Below are 11820 nucleotides of genomic sequence, written 5' to 3'. Positions count from 1 at the left end.
TGAGTCACAATCAATGTAATTAACACAACGACCAGAACAAACTCACAAGAACCAGTCAGAGATATTTATATGGCAACAAATCAATCCAGCAACACTGCAGCGCTAACACACGTATTCTACCACACACTGAAGAGCACGAGCCATTCAGATATTATTCACATCAGAGGGAACAATATTAACCATATCATGAAAACAACACCACAGACAAATTAGTAGCAGTAGTAAGACAGTAGCTGTGCAATGAGATACAAATCATTAAATTATAAAACAGCTATATCTGACTGCGAGCGGACGAGAGCAATGAACCTGAGAATCAGAGCAACACATAACTTTCCCTCACAAAGTGATTCAGCGCGGCCCGAAGCTTAATGTTTATAGTGTCGAAAGATTTCTTTACTTTCAAGCAAATCTTTGCAACAGATAACTATCATTTAATCAAATTTTTTTTCAATTTATTATACTATCTTGATCCCTTTTTAAGGGGGAAATTTGTCTCTGCATTTGACCCATCCCTGTATATAGAGAGCAGTGGGCTGCCAATGACAGGCACCCGGGGAGCCGTTAGGGGTTCAGTGTATTGCTCAGGTCCACTTCGACACGTGACACATCCCAGTCGAGGATCGAACCGTTGACCTTGCGGTTACCAGACAACCCTCTTAACCCAGTGAGTCACGGTCGCCCCAAATATCATTGTACATCATGAACAGAACCCGGATAATCATTGACTTCCATTTCACAACTTTGTGTTCATTTTCAGGATTATGGGATGCTGAATGTGCTGAATCTGCTGATGCAGCTCAATCAGGCCTTCAGTGACTTCACAGTTCCGCTTTTTCGTCCCCTGATTGTCTTCCTTCTCCTGTCACAGCCACACGGAGGTAACTGTGGTGCAACACGTGAATAAAACCACTCTGTGCTTTAGAAGCCAAAGGACACCAATCAACTTTTAACTTCAAAGATTTGCATCCAAATTGATTGATACTCAACAGATTCTGAGTTTCAGCTGCTTATGTTATCGTGAAGTGTAAAAAGGAAGTGGGGAGTGCCGGAATTAAGCCACAGTTCTGTTTCTCCTCAGGTCAACTTCAGGTGATTGGTCCATCTCAGCCAATACTGGCCACAGTTGGTGATGACGTCATTTTGCCGTGCCGCCTGGAACCTGCCATGAATGCTTCTGACATGAGGTTGGAGTGGGCAAGAGCCGACCTGAGCCCTGGGTATGTACATGTGAGGGCAAACCGTCAAGAATACGTAGCTCACGAACAGCCGTCATTCAGAGGAAGAACGTCAGTGTTCATCAACAAACTGCAGCACGCAGACGTTTCACTGAAACTCTCCAAAGTGAGAGTGTCAGATGAGGGAACGTACAGATGCCTCGTTCCCTCACTGGGTCCACCCGCTTTTATCATGCTCGTCGTTGGTAAGTAATCTTTGATTCATACGATATAGATTTACTATAAAATGTGCCCCTACATCAACCAAAATGACAAACGTGGACACAATATTTAGAAGCTGCTGATTCCAGTCATCACGAGGAAAAAGTCATTGATGAAAGAAGCATTCAGATCTTTTACTTAACAGAGAAATACACTTCTTTGGTTTCTTGATACGAGTTAGATGAGAAGGTGGCCTGTTAGCTAAGCTGAGCATAAAGACTGACATCAGGGGGAATCAGCTACTCTTTCAAACCGTACAAAATCTGCCAACGAGGACCTCTCGCCAACCTCATCATATGCATACGCATCATATGCTTAATATGAATGCAATGATGTTGTGTAATTTGTCATTTCAATTGATATCTTCACAGTCCTGTCCCAGTGGGTGAAAGTTATCTTGGCTCCAGGCTTACTCGGTGTCCTTCTGGGTGCTGGATTCACAATACATAAATGGAGAATAGGGTAACATTTTGCTGCTTTTCATTTCAAGATAGTGTCACTATTTCTTCCATTCCCTTTCATTGGAGTAAACACGATGCAGTGCCATATAGGCTTCCCTACATGCTAGAAAAGAGTTCCACCACTGTAACCAAGTAACCTGTTTCTATACTCCATCACGTTGCCACGTAAGGTCTAATAATAACAAACTGTAAATACATATTGTAGAATGGATATTATGGTGTGTCAAACATGATGCAATAACATGTACAAAATGTTTTTCTTTTGTTACCTGCAGGTATATTCTGCACATATACTCTCTTTATAGGCACCTTAGAGGATGTCGTCAAACTCGTGCTTAGACATCATAGCTCTCTGTGTCTTCAGAGATAACATCAGTCTTTGTTATTCAGACAGCACATTGTTATGAGTTTGAATAGAGTTAATAAGCTTCATATCTTTGTTTAACTGTGTCCGTATCATTTGTTCTCTACACAGTATATATTTATAATGAATTGAAGTCTAATTCCTTGTATTTTCTATCCACACAGCTGGTTAATAAAGCTGGTTGTGATACTGATTATGAAGGTACTTTCAACTTGTACGATCGACTGAATACTGCCTCTGAAATGTACGACTGTAATATTGTGAGTAAACACAAAAGACTGTACCCTAACCCTTTTCATTAATCACTGATACAACAAAGTTTTTTAAGGATGGCGTCTTATTTCATTGATTTATCTAGTGACCAGTATTACCTGGAAATCATTTTGATCGGATGAGAACGTAAACGTGAAGCTCGTATTTCCTTATTTTGCTTCTCTACCCACCAGGCAACCACCTTTCCAGGGATGGAAAAGTACTAGAATACATGAGTACTACATATACACATGTACTTAGATAACATGTACTCTGAGTAAACTTAACTCTATTACATTTAACCAGAGAAAGAAACAAGTCTGACATGTGAGCACCACCTGCTGTGTTGTTGCAGGAATGAAAGCTGCTCTTCTTCAGTGTTTGATGAAAAAAATGTGATTACTCGTGATTTCTATAACTGATGACTCACAAAAAATAAACTGAACTTGCAGCAACTCAAGTTACGGATTCATTTCTGACTTCATTTTCTGTGCATAGCAGATTCACGCAGCAGTGAGTAAAGAGGCGGGGCTTATCCAATGATCGCAGGGGGCTTCAAACACAAAACCTTCACACCACCCGTGTGATCATTCAGTCTTTGGGAATACTATCTTCACATTTGGTGTCTTTCTGTTGAACTGAAGCCTGCATACTTGACCGTGTCTCCCTGTTTTCTGATGTGAGGGTCCACACAGGATGTTGTACATTGTAAAGCCCTCCGAGGCAAATGTGTGATTGGGGGCCAAACAAATACATTTAAAAGTTAAAACTTCACCCTGGACGATTTTCACGAAACAAATAAATGAATTGATTGATGGAGGAGCTCGTGTTGAAGAAAATCATCATATAACTAAGGATTGAACTCAACAAATTTGGTTCATCAAAAACATTCTTAGGAAGAGATTAAGGCACGTCAGACAAATTGTAATCCATCACTCCAATGTGTGTCCAAACATTTCCCGTACACGAATTGTGTGTTCTGCGAAAAGGTTATCTTGACCCAAACAAAGTCACGAGAGCATGACATAGTGAAGAGACCAGAGGTGTTTTGTTTGTGCTTCAACCCATTGGTTTGATTGGTGGAAAGTGACTTAAAGGGGGGTGAAGTTTGACTGTAAAAGTAATCTGTGAAAAGTAATACGTTGGATTTGTTTGGATTTGCTGAACTCGTATGTTGGCTTGTGCTTATTAAAACACTTCCCGCTGGGTTGCAACTTCAATTCGCTGTCTCTTCTCGTCATTTTGCAACAACACTGCGCTCCAATTTGTAGTGAATGAAATGAGTTAGTATTGATTTGATATGTTTCATATCCACACGGCAACCTGCAGCAACAAGAGCACAGGGCCAACATGTAAAGATGTCTGGATAGATGTATGACAGACCAGCTTGTTTGAATGCTTGAGCCTTTTATTCATGCAGAAAGAAAGAAGGGTTATATGTGTAGAATATATGTTGTGCTGAAAGGATTCGCTCCATAAAACACTCTTATTAAGGCACAAGGCCTCAAAGACAGTCCAGCTCCTGTTGATGTCACTTGTCGTATCGTTCATTAAGTAGCGTTACAGCGACAGAAAAGAAAGCTATAGATATGAAATACAGTCAATGTATTTGCGATCATGCACACAACAGGACTCCTTCTGTGTTACGGGTACTGCATGCCTCGCTGTCAGTCCACCAATCACTCTCTCTTGACACACACAGACGGTTTCCTATTGTTGCAATGTATGTCGTCCCAGCAATTCCCACCTGCAAGCACAACACAAGAAGGTGAGTCAGTGAATGTTACTCAAACTGTTTCATGTGACCAATAATTATTGATGGATGAAGTCAGCGAACACTAGAGTCACTAATGCAAATCAAATCTTTGTCAAAACGTGAATAATGTAACACAAGAGGTCCTTGAGATACAGTATGTTAGAGAGCTGCTCATCTCAACAACTTCACACTCAAAACGTCGTTGAGTGCTAAACAACACAGCCAACGAGTGTGAAGTCGATGTGATGAGCAGTTACCAGAACATAAATACATGCAGTTCACTCTCCTCTTTTCATCCACCTCTTATCACGAGTATCACCCCTACAACAAGCACTGTGTTGTTTTACCACTGTAATTCATCTGGATACAATCCTGGTAGCCTCTCCAGTTGTTAGGCTCTCCAGCACACCAGTTCGAGTAGTTGAGAAAAGTACCGTCACTCCAGAACCATTTCTTCTCCTGGAAGAAAGAATAGAATCGAGTATTACAAGAAATAAAAGTGTTCAAGTTATTTGATTTAAGTAACTTAAGATCAGTTAATTGGTCACCAGAGGAGCAATCCATTTGTTGCAGAACATTTATAATAACTAGAAAATGCATTTCCTGCTGAAAATGCGTTGGAATGCTGAAAGCTGAAATGAATCTCAAAAACATTGCTGAAAATAGATATCCAATTTAAAAAAAATTGCAAAAAGCTTAATAATTCAAAAGTTGAAAGATTACAAATATGAAGTTATGTCACCCCTCTCCTGAAAGAGCTGAACATTTTGATATTCGAACGGTTTCTGTAGCTTAAAAGAATTCCAGCAGTAGTGATATTTGTTGTAGTAGTAGTAGAAGTATTATTCACAGTATAAGTATGAGTAGCATTTGAATAAGTACTAGTTGTAGCAGTAGTGATATTTGTAGTAGCAGTAGTAGTAGAAGTTGTCGTCGAAGTATTTGTAATTAGAAGAAGTCGTAGAAGTAGTAGTATCAGCAGTCGTACTAATAGCTGTAGTAGTATTAGTACTGGTTATTAGTACTGGTAGTAGCAGGAATAGCAGTATTAGCAGTTGTGGTATCAGTAATAATAGTAGTGGTAGTGGTAGTAATAGCAGTAGTGGTAGTAATAATATTTATGGTAGCAGTAATAGCAGTAGCAGTAATAGTAGCAACAGCAAAAGTTGTAGTAGTAGTGGTAATACTAGAAATATTAGCAGTAGTAGTAGTTGTCGCAGTATTAGTAAGAGCATTCATTATTTCAACAAAAAAGCCTAATTTTGAGCGAAACATTTAAATACAGTTAATCCATGAGGCTTTTATTTTGAAAGGGTGGGACTGGGTGGGGGAGGGAGGGGGAGAGGAGACATAATCATCATGTTTGACACATAAACAGAGGTTATTAAATGACAGGCTTCATCACAAGCAGTTCAGTTAGAATTCACTCTCTGGGGCTTTTATTTTGAAATGGGGTGTGGGGGAGAAGGGGAGAGGAGACAGAATCATAATGTTCGATAAACACAAACCGGTTATTAAATGACAGGCTCATCACAAGCATTTCAGTTAGGATTCATTCTGTGGGGCTTTTATTTTAAAATGGCGTGTGTGTATGTGTGTGGGGGGGGTAGGAGGGGGGGGGGAAAGACCTCTAAAGATCCCTAAGACCTGAATGACTGTATGAGAGACACACAGAGAGAGAGAGTGGAGTGAAAAGTCATTTCAACAAAAAACCCAAATTTTGAGCTTGTTTAAATACAGTTAATCCATGGGGCTTTTATTTTGAAAGGGTGGTGCTGGGTGGGGGGGAGAGGGGGAGAGGAGACATAATCATCATGTTTGACACACAAACAGAGGTTATTAAATGCCTGGCTTCATCACAAGCATTTTAATTAGAATTCACTCTTTGGGGCTTTTATTTTGAAATGGGGTGTGGGGTGTTTGGGGGGGGGGGGGGTCCTCTACAAGTCTCTAAGACCTGAATGACTGTATGAGAGAGAGACAGACAGGGAGAGAGAGAGAGAAGAAAGAATTAGTGAGAGAGAGAGAGGCTCTGATATCTCTGGCAAACCTTCTCATTTGGAGATTGTCTGATGTTTTATCTTTTACAGCTTACATGACTGTTGTCCTGCTCTGCCATGTCTTTCCTCACCTCTCCCTCTTGTGTCGCGGTGTGTGTAAATGTCACTCGAATCAGGAAACTTATCAGAATACTCATGTCTGATTGGCCGAGATGCAACACTTAACAGCTGCAACAAATCATGTGTGTGCGGCTTTTATTTAAAAATGGTGTGTGTGTGTGTGTGTGTGTGTGTGTGGAGGGGGGGAAAGACCTCTAAAGATCCCTAAGACCTGAATGACTGTATGAGAGACACAGAGAGAGAGAGAGAGAGAGAGAGAGGGAGAGAGAGAGAGAGAGGGAGAGGAGTGTATGTGCGCGTGTGTCTGTGAGTCTGTGTGTTCATCAACATCACTAATTGGCTCAATCGCAAACACCTGTGTGCCTGAAGCCATTTCATGGAGATGAAACAGGGAAACACCTCTCAAACAAATCATCAAAACTCCCATAACCGTAGCTCCTATTGCTCCGATATTAATAATTGAGGGGAAGAATGAGTTGAAGAACAGATCCTGTAAAAATTGTGTCTATAGTGTAAAAAATGTGGCTTAACTGGCGATCTAGAAATGGGGTGCCGTGTTCTGTGGAAGATGTTTTTGAAGCAAAATTTAACATTGGTCTCTATGGAGCAGAAAGTTGGTTTTCCTCTCAATTAATGGCTTCCGTGTCAAATGTGGAAATCTGTGGGATTCCACAGTAATTTTTCTACGACAAGGACAATATTAGCTACTTCTACATCCAGAAATTATGCATGAAGAGTGAAGATTGTGGACACAAGCTGCTCTTCACTCTAGCTGTGACATCACGCACTCTAAGCTGCGCAATACACACCCATTATAAAGTCAGAAAAGGGCTGAAAAATCATAAAAGTTAAATTGCTGCAGTTCAAAAAGTTTAAAAGATATCAAAAAGCTGAATCATGTTGGCAATAGTTGAGGGTTTTCTCAACATTTGAAAGTTGAAATGGTGTCTGTAGCTGAAAGTATGAGGAAGTTGAAGGATTTGAAAGTTGAAGAAGTTTAAGAGGATTTGTAAATATTCTCCATAGAGATCCCATTAAAAAAAAAGTTGCTAAAAGCTTAATAATTCAAAAGGTTTAAAGGTTAGAAATAGAAAAAGTCATAGCAGACATGAGCTGAAGGAGCTGAACATTTTGATTGTTTTTGATTGTTGGAATGCTTAACAGCATTCCAACAATAATACAATTATAAAGTACATAAAATAATACAAATAGTAATAGAAATATCACTTTTAACAAATGGCCATGGAACTGGAGTGGAGCGGAGAAAAAGAGAGAGAAAGTAATATTATACCTGTTCATATAATATGGTAAAGTTTGAGTAAAGTTTCATGTATAATACATAATAAATACATATGGAATGAATTATAATAACATATAATGGATATTATATGTATTTTGTGAGCAATATTTGCAAATGAGGCAATGATGAAATAAATACCTCTTCTGCATCAGAGCCTCCAATCCAGCATGATTTATTCTCTTTAGTGTTGTCCAGGATGATCTTCTGAATCCCTTGGTACTCCAGGATGTTGTGGACAGATGCAAGGTTTCCACCCAGGGACAGACAGTTTTTCTACAGTACGAGAGAGAGAGAGAGAGAGCGAGAGAGAGCGAGAGAGCGAGAGAGCGAGAGAGCGAGAGAGAGAGCGAGAGAGAGAGAGAGACAGAGAGAGAGAGAGCGAGAGAGAGACAGAGACAGAGAGAGAGACGAGTTGTTAAACACCAAGTCAGTCAAAAATGTCGAGGAACCAAACGTGTGAGTGCAAACACAATGACATTGTTGTAGAAGTGTCCTACGTCAAAGCAACAGAGAGTTATTATTTGATGTATTACTTATGTATTTGACCAGGACAGTGCACAGACTCTCAGCTGTAAATCTTTGTTCTCTGGGCAGAAAACACGATAACATCTCTGGTAAGAAAATGAACACTGCAGTATAAAAACACAATTACAATTATTTGTACACTAAACTAGCATCAGCAAGACAGACCAAGCTGTCAAAGATCAGGAGTTTCTCCTGCTGCAGGACGTTACATTGATGGAAACTTTGTTCATCAGTTGAGCCTTGTTGTTCCAGCTTGTGTCCAGCTTGTGATGCAGTATGAGATGTGTACAAAGGGTTTGAGTGCATGTATCGTTTTGCTGCATCTTAGTGTAGCTGGTTTCAGATAAACCGAGAGTTCCTGAGAATGTTAGTGTTACACACCTGCGTCATGTGTTTAACGGACAGCTGTGAGTCAATGAGAGTAACAAGATATTGTAAATCTGAAACCGTCTGAATCCTCTCACCCTCTACAGAGAGATCTGGTCGACTTTCATTTGTGTTCATATCAAAGTAGATGCAAGCGGTTTTACGTGTGTCAGGCAAGATTCTCAATTTCTATTGCTGAAGTGAATTTGGCTGCCACTCCATGTCCGTCTTTAACATGCACAGAACTCACAGTGTCATCCGCATACAATCTTTCAAAGCCACCAGCATTACCTCAGCTCCAGCCCAAGTCATCGGTGTTGAAATGTAGCGGAAACAGCGACCATTAACCTCAGTCCAATCGCGGGAACAATACTCTTCCCTCTTCACCCGATCACTCTCTGCTGAGAGAAATAGAGTTTGGTGGATAATGTGGAGTTCAGTGAAATATATATATATATATATATATAATACATTATGACGCAATGCACAACAAAGTAACATGATGTAACACAATGTAACGTAACACACTATAAGACAATATAACTTAAAATATGATGTAAAATGAGTGTCAAACAACAATAAAATAATGACTGTGTAGGTGAAGCATCTCAGCAAGATGCAATCTATTGAAGTGAACATCGTTTTCCGGCATTCCCTCTGGAAGAGCTAGACAGTTTGACATTGCAGTTATTGATCTGGATTATTACTGTTCAGTGACAATAAATGAATCTCTAACAGTTTCTATGTGTAATACTCACCAGCAGCTTGAGTCAGAGCAATCATGGCACAAACAAGTGCAGACACAGTCAGCGTCTTCATGGCGAAGGCAATGAGACGATGCAGATGCTGAAGATGAAGAGAACAAAGACAGATTACTTATGGATCTGTAGAGAACAAAGAAACTCACTGACTGTCAGAACAGTGTTGCGTTTGGTTTTATACCCTGCTGTGAATGTTTGTGCTTGGGTGTGTCTGTGTGCGTGGGTGTATTTTGTGTCTTTTGACTTCTAGGTGCAGCTCTTCTTCTTCTGGTGTTTTTAATGGCGGTTGGCAAACAACTTTCAAACTAGGTGCAGGAGAAAAGAAAGCCTGCGGGTGTTGGAGAGACCAGCACCACCTTTTTGCACCATTGTGAGTACATTGAAGACTACTTTAAACGTGGCTTTAAAACACATGAAATACTTCACGTGGGATTGTGCAAACGCACCCTTGAAAGGATTTTAAGCTTTGAACAAAGTTATTGTAATGACTTGTGTTTGATATTTGTCTTTGATATTTTCTTTAATAGTTTGATCTTTGATAGAGTAATGTGGGTTTCTTAACCCTAAATTAAAAGGATTTAAGTTATAATAACAGAAATGTGCTTAAATATATTTTTACATTTATATAACTGCATGTACAATATTTTAACACTTGAATAAACAAAAATCAAATGCAGAGAGTTATTTAACCATATGTTAGGAGTAGTTACATTTACAACCGGCCCTTTGTGGGCGACCATCATGCTGATGTGGCCCTGAGTGAAAATGAGTTTGAGACCCCTGCTCTAGAGGCTGATCCTGATCCTTCTGTAACTTCTGAGTTGCCTCTAGATAAGCTGTCCACTAACTCTGTTGGAAATGAGTCTGCTGAAGTTAAATTGACCAGTCCTGTCACTGTGCCGGCTGGGCCTGACACACAGTTGAAGGTTGGCAAGGAACAGCTGATAGCAGCCCAGAAGGCTGACCCTCCTTTGGCCAAGTGTCTGGCAGCAGTGTTGCCTAAGGATGAGAGTGGTACTACTCATGCCACTTTTACTGGGAGGTTGGTGTCCTCATGCGTAAGAGGGTTTCTTCTGTTCAAACAGCATGGTTTTGGATGACACCCTTATGGCTGTCATCTTAAGGAGGGGAGTGTTACGTATGGTTCTATGTCCTGCTGTGAATGTTTGTGCTTGGGTGTGTCTGTTTGCATGTGTGTATTCTGTGTCTTTGACTTCGAGGTGCAGCTCCCTAACGAGTGATTGAGGGCACCTGGATGAGGATGTGGTTTACCGATAGAAGCGTCTCCTTGCTCCGCCCTCGCTCTCTCTCATCTGCCTGGCACCAGACCCTGGTCTGCAGTGGGATTTGCACACTACAGTTTACTTGTGTCCTGTCAATAAACTGGCAGCTGTGGTTGTTTCTAACCTAACTTGGTCCAAACTTGATACTGATGTCTGTAGCTTCAGTCGTCCTGTGATGAGGTGCAGAACAAGAGGAAGACTTAAATAAAGCCCCTTATCTTACCATCTCTCACAAAGAGGGAACTGAGGACAGATGTGGGACTGTTGTCATACACAGAACAACATTTCTGCTCAACATCCGTCTTTGGAAGCGTGCAGAAATGTTGCACAGAAGTACTCAATAGACAACAATAGACTTTTAAATGACTAAAAGTATAACAATAAATCGAATTCATAGTATTATTATAGTAATTTAACATGACTGTCGGGGCCTTTCTCTGGAAATATGCATCACAGTGGATAAAAGAATGTATTGCAGGAAAACACAAAAGTATCATGAAGGATCACTAAGGTAGTTGAGAGAAACAACGGTGACCTTTACTGGCTCTGTACGTAGTGTTATTTCTGACTTACCTGGTATGACATGTTCAGAAAACAAAAACAAAACTTGTTTTCATTTGAAAGGCAGAAATCTTTTTTTAAAGTCACACAACTACAGGTTCAACTTTCTGACGTATTGTATTTCTACTTGAATCCTTTTCTGTTCTTAAAATGATGAAATTATGTTTTTCCGAAACCTAACGAATTGGTTTCGTTGCCTTAACCCAACTTTCGTTTTTTATCGTAATGTCGTCCTGGAAAAGTTTCAGAGCAAAAATGTGTCCCTGTTGAGATTTACCAGACGCAGAAACATGTAATGAAGTTTGATTTGATTATAAACTCAGCAGGTACAGAGTGTTACAGCAAAGACTCTGCAGAGCAACAGAGACTTCAGGGGCAGGAAGGGTCGAAGCGCTGGAACGTCTGGCATTCAATAGCAAAGAACAATCTGCCAATAAGCGTCTGAGAGGCAGGAGTCTATATAGGGGCTCGATTCGTGATCAGAGGCAGGTGAGTGATCAGGTGAAGGGCGTTAGACTGATGAGGGGGGAGTGGCTGACGAGTAGAGTGAGGAGGGTGTGGAGCTGAACTGTGACACATTATAACACCACAGCTACGGGTTATTATTTGTTTCGTGTAAACACCTCATATTCACA

At 40.4% G+C, this 11820-nt stretch overlaps 1 protein-coding gene across 2 annotated transcripts; it reads right to left on the bottom strand.

The window, feature by feature from the left end:
- Nucleotides 1–3900: 3900 nt before the first annotated feature.
- LOC306796711 (ladderlectin-like) lies at nucleotides 3901–9481 on the bottom strand. Of its 2 annotated transcripts, none has more exons than XM_079295778.1 (5): nucleotides 9339–9481; nucleotides 8872–8981; nucleotides 7828–7962; nucleotides 4617–4728; nucleotides 3901–4260 (listed from the first exon to the last, which is right to left on the bottom strand). In XM_079295778.1, exons 1-5 carry the CDS (start codon nucleotides 9397–9399, stop codon nucleotides 4193–4195), a joined length of 486 nt encoding a protein of 161 aa, XP_079151904.1. In that variant the 5' UTR covers nucleotides 9400–9481; the 3' UTR covers nucleotides 3901–4192. The 2 variants fall into 2 exon arrangements, with proteins under 2 accessions (XP_079151904.1, XP_079151905.1); XM_079295779.1 differs by having other exon boundaries at nucleotides 8872–8978.
- Nucleotides 9482–11820: the final 2339 nt, after the last annotated feature.

Source organism: Melanostigma gelatinosum, assembly GCF_949748355.1.
Source record: "Melanostigma gelatinosum genome assembly, chromosome: 23".
Lineage (NCBI taxonomy): Eukaryota > Metazoa > Chordata > Actinopteri > Perciformes > Zoarcidae > Melanostigma > Melanostigma gelatinosum.
This window is presented reverse-complemented; position numbering and strand designations above follow the sequence as displayed.

Bases quoted from the DNA above. Each gene is read 5' to 3' on its own strand.
- LOC306796711 (XM_079295778.1), bottom strand. From the start codon at position 9,399: ATGAAGACGCTGACTGTGTCTGCACTTGTTTGTGCCATGATTGCTCTG. The intron at 4,729-7,827 runs GTATTTATTTCA...TCTTTCTTCCAG, and splicing joins GAGGCTCTGATGCAGAAGAG to GAGAAGAAATGGTTCTGGAG. The intron at 4,261-4,616 runs GTAAAACAACAC...TTGTGCTTGCAG, and splicing joins TATCCAGATGAATTACAGTG to GTGGGAATTGCTGGGACGAC.